This window comes from Taeniopygia guttata, chromosome 13 (assembly GCF_048771995.1).
Source record: "Taeniopygia guttata chromosome 13, bTaeGut7.mat, whole genome shotgun sequence".
Taxonomy (NCBI): Eukaryota; Metazoa; Chordata; class Aves; order Passeriformes; family Estrildidae; genus Taeniopygia; species Taeniopygia guttata.
This window is the reverse complement of record NC_133038.1, coordinates 7361226-7373446: the sequence shown is the minus strand read 5'-3', so window position 1 is coordinate 7373446 and position 12221 is coordinate 7361226. Positions and strand designations below refer to the sequence as shown.

Genomic DNA, 12221 nt, shown 5'->3' with positions numbered 1-12221 from the left:
CGTTCAGGGCCAATCTAAGTTCCATTACCTGAATAGTGGGCAAACCTTAAGGAGATATTTGAAGAAAACTAAAGATATAAAGCATAAAGAGATAATGTACACAGTGAATTTTCAGGAAGCAAACCATGCGTGGGCTAATACCAATCTTTGCAAAGTTGGCTGACTTCCTAGGTAAAGGAAGTACAGTACATCTAGTCTGTGCAGATATTAAAGGCATTTGGCTGCTGCCCTGCGAGATGGTGTCATTTAGGCTCAGTAAGGTGGGTCAGGGACTGGCCATGGGAGAGGTGGTAGCAGATGAGCAGAAGGTGCCATGGTAGTTTCCAGTGAACAGCCAAAAGAGATGGATTTTTAGGACCAAACTTAGTATTTTTGCTCCTTGCTGTATTACAGGAAAAGTTGGCATGCACAGCAGAGCACTGCTGAGTTTTTTAAACATGAGAAGAGCAGGATTCCTCCTGCAGAGCACAGGGTGACCTTCTGGGCTCAAATTGCCTGGGCTCAAACTGGGCTGAAATACAGCGGCGAAGAGTACAACATCACCCTCTGAGGTTAAATAACGGGGGGTTCGGCTATCACTTGGCAGCTCAGTTGGAAATTACAGCTGAGGAGAAAGTCCTAATTGCGTTTGGGTAGGCAGAGGGGAGATGTGAGCCTAGGATGTGCTGCAGCCGTGCGAGGGGCAGCGCAGGGCTGGGCAGAGCGTGCGGGAGGAGAGGGGTCCTGGCACGGTCCCCACTCACCTCGAGCCACACGAAATCCCCTTCCTGGCACACTCACTTGTATCAATCATTAGCCAGGCATCCAGAGCTGGGTAAACACGTTTTTGGCTTTGAGTGGTGATGACAGGCTGGGAGCGTTACCTAATGAGGTGGGACCACTTGATAGCGTGGTGTGTTATATATTCCTGCTCCTCCCTGCAATCTTCCTCAACTGCACAGAGAGCAGGCAGGCTGCACTGGAGGGGTGTCCCTGGCTGCCATGAAGGTGACAGGACTTTTGGCCAGGGCAGCTCTTGCCCTTTGCTGCTGCTTGGGTGAGTATTCACTGGGGTACTGCAAAGATCGATCTGGCTGTGTCAGAGTTGAGTTTTCATTTCAGTAAAAGCCTTTGGGTCTTGCAACATGGAGGAGAACCTTGTTCCATGAAGAAATAGCTTTCCTGAGAGAGCACAGCAAGGAAATTAGCTTTCAAGACTGAGGTTTCAGCAAACATCATACAGCTGTTATCTTTTTGGTTTGTAGGAGCAGTTCTAGTGCAGGGTAGGGCCTTGCACGTGGCAGTCTTGCATATAAAGGCAAAATAAAACTGTAAAAATAGCATTATTGCCCATGTGAGCAATAGAAATGCAAACTTTAACCTCTAGGTTAAACTCCCATTGCACTGGGAGTTTACTGTGCTACTCCTGGTAGCTGAGAATTATGTATTTGGAGACGGACAGTGCTGGTGGCGATAATTATCTTAAACATTCATGTCCCACCTTTTGAGAGTCAAACATAAAAGTCCCTTAGGAGAGGTTAAAATCCAAGAGTATAGAATTGAAAGTACCTGTATTGCTTACCTGTAACATTTTAGGGGTGGGTAAATATATGTGCTCTCACAAGGTTTATCCCTCAGAAATGCAATGAAGCTTTATTTAGTAACAATCCTATGGCCACTTACTGGAATAATGTAAAACTCCACATTTTCCTAAACAAAATAAGTTAGTGTTGACTAATCACCAAATTAGCTTATTTCATGAGAATATTTGCATACGTGTTCTCTGCATGTTCATAATATGGTGGGGTTTTTTTCTGTCTCCATTTTTTTCTTTCAGGTACTGCCTTTGGAGTTCAGGTGAGCCACAGATCTGTTTATTATGTTCTGTTCAGGCTTCTGGTAAAGTAGAAACAGTATGTAGCTACCCAATGAGCACACGGGTTAAATCTAATGAAGTCTTTGCTGTTAAAATAATATTTCCCAGTGCATGGTTGAACGACATTTCCAATTTCACGAGAAAGTAAAAGATCCCCATTTTTTGCAATATTTTCGGTTCATTAAATAAAATGAAAAAACAAGAAGTAATTGTACACTGTTATTATATTAACTCTTAGACATAATTTAGTTACTCCCAGCCAAAGGCAGTAGTTTTCCTCCTTGTGAGGAGAACTGTCTTAGGATGACACGCTCGAAAACATCAAACACTGTGATTCTGATAATTGCTTCCATACAGCAAGGCGTAAAGAATTCCTTGCATAAATTTCTATACCTATATCACAGAGAGAAAACCAGCAGGGCCTGAGCCATGGATTTGTCTGCAGGTTCCTCCCACGCAGCTTGGAGCCTCCTGGAGCTCTCCGGAGTGCAGCACGATCTGGAAGGATCCGCTGCAGAGCCCAGGGGCTCCCAATTACCACTGCCTTCATTAGGCACTGTCTCACCCACAGCCTTCCTCCCTCCCTGGACCCTGGCAGAAGTGCATAATCAGAAACTTCTGTAGGGAAGTTTTCCTCCTGCTTGCCTGAGCAGATTCCCAATAATACCTCTAATTTGCCTCACAGCAGCAGCTACAGGCGTGGTGGTGGTGGGAGGATGCTTGGGGGGTTTTATTCCATGAGGGAGCCAAAATTGGGGCTGATTCTGGGCTGTTTCCACAGCTTGATTGCAGCCAGTACTCCAGTGGCCATACCAAGGATGGGAGGTCTTGGGTAGCTTGCCCAAGGGACTTGAAACCAGTGTGTGGCACCGATGGTAAAACGTACAGCAATGACTGCGGGATCTGCCTCTACAACGCGTGAGTCTGGCTGGGAACCCTGCCGGGGGTTCCAGGCAGGGGTGGCAGCTTTGTACCCCAGGGATGAGGAGCATGTGCCTTTGCAGCTGGGTGACAAAGCCACCAGCCCTGAGGTGATGCTGTTCCTTGATCTCTGACACAGGTCTGCTTTCTTCCAGGGAGCACAGCGCCAGCGTGGAGAAGGAGCACGATGGGGAATGTGACCCAAAACCTGTTGTGGTAAGACAAAGTCTGTAATGGGGACAACTCAAACACCACGCAGAAGTGGGGCAGGGTGTGCACAGCTGGTCTGCACAGCCCAAAATAGAATCTGGTGATAACCAAAGTTGAGAGGGTTTTCATAGTTATCTGATACCATCTGATACCATTCAGACTTCAAACCTGTCTAATTGGGAATAAAATAAATATAATATTTTGGCTGAAGGTTGGATCTCACCACCTGGATGCCTCCAGCAGGATCCTATGAAGGACCTCACAAAACCCAAATCACAAGCCTTCTTAATATTCTATTTGTTTTTTTTTCATTGGGGGAGAATTTCCAGAGAATTTCCAATTTCTACTTTTGATAGTGAAATTGGTTTGATGCTGGCTTTGTCCCCAAAGGCTGAGGGAGAGTGAGAAGACTACATAAGAGTGTTATATCTTTATATCAAAAAGGTGTTTTTTTTTTTTTCCTCTCTATTCCTGCTATTTTTACAGGTTGATTGCAGTCATTACCGGAGAGCTGTAGTAGATGATCACGTCCTGGTAGCATGCCCAAGGATATTGAAACCAGTCTGTGGCTCAGATAGCTTCACTTATGACAATGACTGTGGCATCTGTGCCTACAATGCGTAAGTCTTGTGCATGGAATGCCCTTCTGGATAATCAACAAGTTCAGGCTCTCAGAAGCACCTCTGTAAAATACCAGTTTTAAGGCAGGTGTCTCTGTAGGTCTCCTTGCTTCTGGCCTCTCATGATTCTTCAGCCTGCTTGAGTTTTCTTCCCCATTTTTTTTTGTCTATGCTGATGAAGGGAATCACAAAAAGAACCAGAGCAGAGACATGAGCAGATCAAAGTATTGCTTGTAACACCTAATTGCTCCTAGCACTTAATTCCCACGGGAGATGGGACTATCTGCACATTAGCAGCTGCCATCTGCAGGGCACACTCAGAGAATTCAGGCAGTTGTAGTGTCCCATGGGGAGGGTGGGACCCTGCTTTGCTGTCCCAGTGCCTTCAGTGTCATGGGGAAGGTTATTCTCAATGCTTCCTGACCAAAGCTTTTCTTCCTTTCAGAGAACACGACTCCAACATTACCAAAATGCATGATGGGCCCTGCAAGGAATCTGTTGCTGTAAGTGCAATATAAGTCAAAAACCCATCTCTCAGGGCTGCTAATAAAATCCTGAAGACCTCATAGACTTCTCTAGGAAGCTGCAAGATGTCCATAGGGCAAGGTGTGCAAGGGTCCCAGTCCATTATTTGCTCTCCTGTGTGGTGGTGGTGGATTTGGCATCCTCACTGCTCCAGAGAGGTCACCCCATGCTTGCCACACCAAACTGAGGAAAGAGGAAGGAGATGGATATGAGATGAGGAGCTGAGTTGTGTTCCCAGGAGGAGGTGGAGGGACAGAAGATTTCTCTTGCCAACACGCTGTGCAGGTTGGCAGTTTTCTCTCTGGAGACCACAAGCGTTTCCACCCTCAGCAGCAGGGATTCAAAACTCCCATGCTGGTTGTATTCACAGATGTAGTGAGACTCACAAGAGCACTAACCATAAATATTTATAGAGCATAGTTTATTGTATCTTTTCTGAGGCCAGCAGTCTGATGCCTGAGAAGAAGTTTCTGTATTTCAGTGCTAAAATTCTGGGATGTAGGAAATCCATTCTTCAACTGATAGATAACCATTCTTTCCTATCCTTTCAAGTCCTGTACTGAACTACAGGGATTCTGAAGTAAGTAATCACAGAGCTGGAAAAGTGTGGAGAAAACCAACACAAACTTAAACAGTATTATTCAGGTTTACAGCTGTTGAAAAATGTTTCTTACTAAATTCAATTTTTTTTTCTTAATCAGACAAGGCCAAAAATTTTATACATTTTATCGTGCCCGAAAGATCTCTTCTCCAAGATAGTCCTTTTTCTTGACTCCTGGAGAACTAGGATAATATTCAAAGAGTAATTTCTGATTGGAAGTTTAGCTTCAGTGTAACATGGCTTTGTCCTATTGCAGAAAAATTTGAGGCTGACATACAGAACAAAAAGGTTTTGAATCAACTTTCCTTGCATAGCAAGGGCTCCACCAGAGTGATTTGTCCTTTTTTTGCCAGGTTGACTGCACCAGATACCGATCACAAGCCACCAAGGATGGAAGAACTTTGGTAGCCTGTCCAAGGGACCTGAACCCCGTTTGCGGCACAGATGGCACCACCTACGACAACGAGTGTGCGATCTGCGCCCACAATGCGTGAGTGCCGTGCCCAGAGTGCTCCTCCTGCATGCCCAGCAGTGCTGGGCAGTCTTGAGAGCTGCATTTCTGCTCCTGCCTGTGCCTTCAAGTCTCTTAGAAATGGGATGGTTTTGGATTTGCCTTGAGTTTCTTTCTGGTGCCTTCCATGTGCTCACACAGAGCCTTAAGGCATCTCCTTGGATGAGTCTTTGGGCTGGGAAGAGAAAGGAACAATTCAGAATATTGCTTTAAATTGTATGTTGTGTGAAGATGGGATGAGCTTGGTTATGAGTAAAGTAGTAATTCTGAAGACTTCTAAAGAGTCTGAAGCCACGGTTTTCTTCATTTTGCACATGACTTTGACCAAGAGGTTAAGTATTTGTTTTGTTTCCCTCTTCCAGGGAGAAGAAGACCCATGTTGGCAAAAGGCACAGTGGACGATGCAGAGAGAAGACTGCTGAGGTAAGTGTTCAATCTAGCTCCTCTTAGCTGCATCAACTGAAGGGTTCCCTGAGTGACATCTACTCTGAAAGTGAGCTGGCCTGAGGTCTGGCTTTCTCCACCTGTCTATTAACTCTTATCAGCTCCTTGTGTTGAGGGTGCTGACAAATGCCACCTGTCCTGAGGCAGGTGTCCTCTGGGCCATCTTTGCCCAGCAGCTCTGGCAGATGGGCTGGATGAGAGCTATGCACAGAGTCCTCATGATGAATTCACACCTACAGCAGCTTTTGGGTTGGAGTCATATTCTGAAATGTGGAGCACACCTGAAATTTTGATTTGAATGTATCAGCTGCTGTGTAGGACATGCTAACACACAAATGTGAGAGTCATTCAGCTTTGATCTTCCTTTGATGATGCCCTTCAAATGCAAAGTCCAAATTCTTTCACTGCAGAATTTAAAAGGGGCCATATTTTAATTTTTTTTTCTTTTCTGACATATCTTGTAGTTGGGACTGACCAAGGTTCTTAAGCCAGGGATTTGTCCCTTCACACTGTGCAGTGCTGTGCAGTTCCCCCATGTGAGAGGGCGCAGGCAGAGCTGACTCAGCCTGGTTTAGTAAGAACTGAGTCGTAGCACTGGTGTTGTCTCAGCATCCCAGCATTAGAGACATGGCAGGAGGTTATGATGAGTTTTTTTGGTTTTTTTTTTTTTTTTTTTTTTGGAGGTCAAGGTTTTCCTCAGGTTTGATGCTGATGCTTTTTTGTAGCTTGACTGCAAGAAATTCCCAGCCAGAAAGGTGAAGGGTGGCAAAGACCTGGTCCGCTGCCCCAGGATCCTGAACCCAGTGTGTGGCACAGATGGGTTCACCTATGACAACGACTGCAGCATCTGTGCCCACAACGTGTAAGTATGGTACACAGGACTCTCTTTTGGAGTGGCAAGCCAGGCTTAGTGCTTCAGATGGCTTTTCTTTTGGTACTAACATATCTGTGCTCCTCTTTCAACCTCCTGAAGCCCTTGTCACCTGGATTTTGTTCCCTGATGTTCTTTTTGCTCCTTGGGGAAGTGTGGGAGAGCCAGCTCTCAACCTGAGCACTCTGTGAGGGATATTTGGACAGGAGAAAGAGTGGATGGAGCTGTTATATAGCACACAATGAGGAGACCTGACTGGTCTGTTACCATTTAGAATTACACTTTCTAATGACAGGGAGAAGCTGGTTCATGAGGCAATCAGGTGCCTCCTTTATCAGATATATTGGTTATGGGTCTGGTTTGCCTTCTGTGGTGCCTGGGTGTTCCAGGGCTCAGGCAGTGAATGTGCTGACCCCAACCTCTCCCTTTCAGACAACACGGGACTGATGTTAAGAAAAGCCACGATGGAAGGTGCAAGGAGGAAAGCACTCCTGTAAGTCTTATTTTAAATAAGCACCATCTACTCCCTCTGCAGTCTCCAGGGAGACCCTGGCTGGGCTCAGGACACCCAGGGATGGTGCACAGGACTCGTGCTGATGCTGTGCTTCTCCTCAGCTGCTCACAGCTGCCAGTGTGCTGTACAGGAGGGAAAGAGAGGATGGGGACAGGCTGGGACTTCAGAAACAAAATGTCCCAGTACTGCCAATCTCTGAACAGAAATCATCAGAGGCAGCCCAAGAACCATGCAGCCCATTTTAGAACAGTAGGAGAGGAGGCAGACAGCTGTGTTAGATGTCTGTGTATTTATTCAGTGGTAGGATTTCCATTGCACTAGACAGGTTAAAAAAATCCTTGTACTCTGGTCAGCCAGGACAAATCTGCTCTCAGGTATGTGTACAGAAATAGCTTTATTATCCTGCACAGTAACAATATGTGCTGATAATATCTCAACACATTTATTCTGCTTATGCAGAGCAGCTCTGAAGCACCAAAAATAATTTCATACATCCTGAGGGACTGCAATATATTTTCTGTAGAAAAGGCACGTCAAAATGTGGTCTTTGCTTTAATTTGTTCTTGGACCACATGGGAAATATGGATAATAAGAGACAGTGCATTGGGGAGACTGTGCAAAATGACAGTGAAGTGTCAGTGATGCTTAGCTAATGTAGAGTGATTTCCAATGGGTGTTTGTCTATTGATCCTCAAATATTTAAACCATTAGAGTCTATATATTGTAAATATTTTTGTATCAGAAGCTGGTGAAACAGTTCTTGCTTCCCTTGGAAAGGCTGAAACAAAATCTTGGATATAGTAAACTATATCCAAGTTTAAACTATGGTGCAGTTTGACATAGTAAACTATGTCAAACTGCACTCAATGTCAAACACTTTAAATCAGATTCCTCAGGCTGAGTTAGGGGATGTTTAGTTTAGAAATTAGCACCAAAAAAAATCTTCAGTGAAAGCCTTGTCGGTAATTGGAATAGGCTGACCAGAGAATTGCTATTCCTTGGAGTTGTTCAAAGGGAATGTGGATGTGGCACTTGGGGATATGTTCTGGTGATGAACATGGGGGTTCTGGGTTAATAGTTGGGCTTGATGATTTTAGAGGTCTTTTCCCATCTTTATGATTTTATGAATGCTGGATTTAAAATGTCTATGTTTTAAATCTATGTGTATGTTCTGCTCTAGCAGAATAATCCCTTTTACCAGCTGTTCCCTCTGCTAGCAGAAAACACCGAACTACGATTGCATAATTCATTTCTAATCAAAGTCTAAACTTAAAAACCCTCTGATTTTCCCCTGACAAAGACCTCTCAAATCTAGAGGATCAGAGTGCAGAGGGGTCACTGACCCAGCGTTGCTGTTTTATCTGCCCAGGTTGACTGCAGCACGTACCTGAGCGGGACCAAATCCGGAGAGGCCATCGCAGCCTGTCCCTACATCCTGCGCGAGGTCTGCGGGACAGACGGCGTCACCTACAGCAACGACTGCGCCCTGTGTGCCCACAACATGTGAGCCCTGCAGGCACCCCCCGAGAGCCCCACAGAGGCATTTCCTGAGCGTTTTTCACTCTGCTTTCTCTTGCAGGGTATATGGAACCCAGGTTGCCAAGAATCACGATGGAAGATGCATGGAAGAAGTTCCCCAGGTAAGTGATGTCTGAAGGAAAGGGAGAGTTTGAGTGGGTGCCAACTGCACAACCTGAGCGAACACTGGGTGCTTTGGGTGGTGTAGCCTCCACGGGGGTCACACTTGTGCTGCCCTTCCTTCTGTGGGTGAATGTCATCCTCCCATCAGCAGGAACATTGTGCACTTCCTGCACACAATCAAGGAAAGAAAGATGAGAGGACAGGTGAGGATTGAGTTATGAGACAGGTAGATGATAAATTATTAAAGGCTTTACACAGAGAATCCTTTTCCCACAGCACTCTGTCATAGCTGCTGCAGGAACTTAGCAGAATGTTTTGGCAATATGGGCAGGGGATGCAGAGGGCCCAGGGAACCTGGTGCTCTCTCAATGCTTATGTTTTACAAAAGGATGTTTTTCAAAGATTAGAAAGTTGCCTGTGTTTTGAATGCTGATACCTAAAGTATCAAGGGATTCAAACCCACCTTTGGTTTGGTGTAGGTGGTTTGTTGTTTTTTTGGGTTTTTTGGGTTTTTTTGGTAAATACAATGTAATCTAATATATACTAACATGAATCATGTAAAAATACCAGATTAACTATATTTGGCCAGTTCTAAACCATTTACTCTCACTGGAGAATAGAAGAACAAAGCCACCTCATTAGCATGTGTTTGAAAGAGTCAACATCCCGAGTCAGATATTTCATTTCTATACAAACAAACTATGAAATGTCATTCCTTTGTTTCCTGAGTACGCTCTGTGCTTGGGCTGGTTGAGATACATAAATCAGGAATGAAGAGTTCACACTGGAAAAACTGGGAGTGCTAAACCACAAGGCCATCTCCTCGGCTGACGTAAATCAGCTTCCCCTGCTGTCAGTCCTGCTGGCAGCTCTCAACACTCGAAACTGTCCCACTGCAACAAAAGACCTGTCAGCACATCTCCCCTCCATTCTTGTGGGCCTTGAAAAACACCTTGGTCACACTCAGCCCCCTTGCAGGAAGTGCATAAATCGTGCCATTTTGATTTACAGATTATTTCTCAGCTGCCTTTTGTAATATCCTGGTGGGTTCAGTAAGGTATAGGGGCATTGTGATAAATGCAGAGCTCAGTGAGTAATGTCTACCTTCCAGCCTTGATCCAGTCTTCTCCAGGGAAGGCTGTGAAAGGAAATTGCTAGTTTTCCATGAAGAACGAGTTAATATATTACCACCATTTGTCATCTGGCAGATCCTTTTAGGGTCTGGTAGAGGCGTAAGCAGGGGGGATGTGTTGGGGCTGCCTTGCACAGAGCAGAGCCGTGACAGAGCCTTTGCTGTCCTTGTTTTGCCCAGCTGAACTGCAGCCAGTACCGCAGGACCATGGTGAAGGATGGCAGGGAGCTGATGGCCTGCACCATGATCTACGACCCCGTGTGCGGCACCGACGGCGTCACCTACGCCAGCGAGTGCACCCTGTGTGCCCACAACATGTAAGGGCTCCTTTTCCTCCCTGGGGGATTATTCACAGTTTGGCTCTGTGGGAGCCAGGTAATCTGCGAGGGCTCTCTCTGAAACATGGTGCTGAAGGGATTCTGTCTGTCTGCCCCTGTTTTCCTGCTTGCCCTGCTCACTGTCTGATATGGGCGTTCAGCCCCACAGAGGGGGTGCACCAACAGGCGATGGTGTCTCGTCTGTAAGGGCAGGTTTTTGTTTGTGCTGGGCTGGGTGATCTGGAAATCTCTCTGACCCTATGGGAGTGAGGTTTGTTCTTGCTCTCTGGCTGTAAGAGGGAAGGTCGTGGTTAATAACGATCTCTCCTTCCTCCAGGGAGCATAGGACCAACCTTGGCAAGAGGAAGAACGGACCCTGTGAAGAGGATATTACGAGGGTGAGTGGGAAAGGATGGGAATAAAGAGTGAAATTCAGTGTCTGTTACACTCCTGGGGGACTGTCTTCTGCTCTGGGCTACAAATCAGGAAGTAGTGATGTGCACACCTGAGGAGATCCCTTAGGAATTTCACACTGCTAATAAACCAGCCAACATCCATCCCACTGCTCTGTAATAAAGAAGGAATAAGTATAACAGTGAGCAGAAACATTACAAGATCACATCTGCCATCAGGAGGACACTTGGAGTTGGTTATGATGATGTTACAGCCAGTTTCTTTTCTCAGTGGGGTGTTGTTCCTTATGCTGGGGGGCTAGCAGTTTGCTCTGGGGCAGAGGGACTCAATATCTATCTTCTGTGTGCAGGCCCTTTGCAAGGACACCAAAGAAGTCTCTTTTATGTGCACCATGGAATACGTGCCCCACTGTGGCTCTGATGGCAAAACCTATGCCAACAGATGCATGTTCTGCAACGCCTACCTGTACGTACAGGAGTGAAACCTTTCCTTTCATGAGCAATTCCTGGACCTGCTGTGAATGCAGGGCTGTCTCATTGTGCCTTTTTGTATAACTGCTTGGGGTATATACTGGCCATCTCTAGGTTTTTTGCATTGTAAGGGAAAATGAGAAGGGCCCATTTCTGTGATCTGTACCTGGCCTCCTGTTTGTCAGCTTTAAAAGTATTTTATTGATTTTCAGCAGCGCTCAATCTGTTCCACAAGCACACAAGGGTGTGTGGAAATTACCGCACCAAACCAACTAGATTGTACCAAATGAATGAAACCATTCATCTTTCCTCAAATGAGGATAATGAAAGGGGATATTTGGGGTTTTGAGACTGTTCTTTATCTCCAGGCAACCCTAAGCCAATGCTTGGGCCAATGAAATGAGGAAAGGGTCATCAGCCATGTCTAACTCTCCTCTCTCCTTCTCTCACCAGGGAAAGCGGGGCAACTCTCAACCTCATGAAAATGTCTGAATGCTAAGTCTGTGCAGGACTTCAGCCCAGGAAGATAAACTCCCTTCCGTGTGTCTTCCCATGGGCTGACCTTCTCTAGTAACATCCCTTCAGTCCGCCTTGTTTCCTTAGCTCCTGAAACACTTGTTCAATAAACTGACTTGGCAACATTCCTCTGTCTCAGTGCCACATCTCTTCCCTTTTGCCTCATCTCTTCCCTGTCACAGTACTTTGAGTGGTGGATATATGTTTTTCTATTGATGTTTTTCACTACCAGCTAATGTGGATAGAATTTTCTTGCCATGTATCAGTGCCAGCCCTGCTCTGATGAGGACCTGGGCTCCCCTTGGAGCTCTCAGTCCTTTCCTTACTCCTCAATCTTCTTGTCAGTGTTAATCTTCTCAAACCATGATATCTCTGTGTGACCTGACCACAGAGTCCCTCTCTACAGTCAGTGCAAGGAGACATTTACCTCCAGAGCATGGTCCACCTCTTCCATGGGGAAATGCCGAGGATGTAGATGGTGATTTGCTCTTGAGGAGAGCACTTTTTTGCTTGGGCTAGGAAGGGGAGTTGGCTGCCTGGGCAAGAGGTTCTCTGTGCTCATTCCCACTGCCTGTGGAGCATGTCCCATGGCAGAGACAGCAGCTGTGGCCAGGAAAGAGGATCCCAGCCTGCCTCCACCAGATTTGTCCACAATGTCA

At 45.9% G+C, this 12221-nt stretch overlaps 1 protein-coding gene across 1 annotated transcript; it reads left to right on the top strand.

Moving 5' to 3' along the window:
• The first annotated feature begins 899 nt into the window (after positions 1-899).
• On the top strand, positions 900-11687 carry LOC100223312 (ovoinhibitor). Its single transcript, XM_012574650.5, has 16 exons — positions 900-1036; positions 1817-1836; positions 2637-2773; positions 2932-2992; positions 3473-3606; positions 4052-4109; positions 5086-5222; positions 5606-5666; positions 6413-6549; positions 6991-7051; positions 8442-8575; positions 8652-8712; positions 10026-10162; positions 10500-10560; positions 10926-11041; positions 11500-11687. The coding sequence occupies exons 1-16, from the start codon at positions 982-984 to the stop codon at positions 11543-11545; spliced, it is 1416 nt and encodes a 471-aa protein (XP_012430104.2). The 5' UTR covers positions 900-981; the 3' UTR covers positions 11546-11687.
• The last annotated feature ends 534 nt before the right edge of the window (positions 11688-12221 follow it).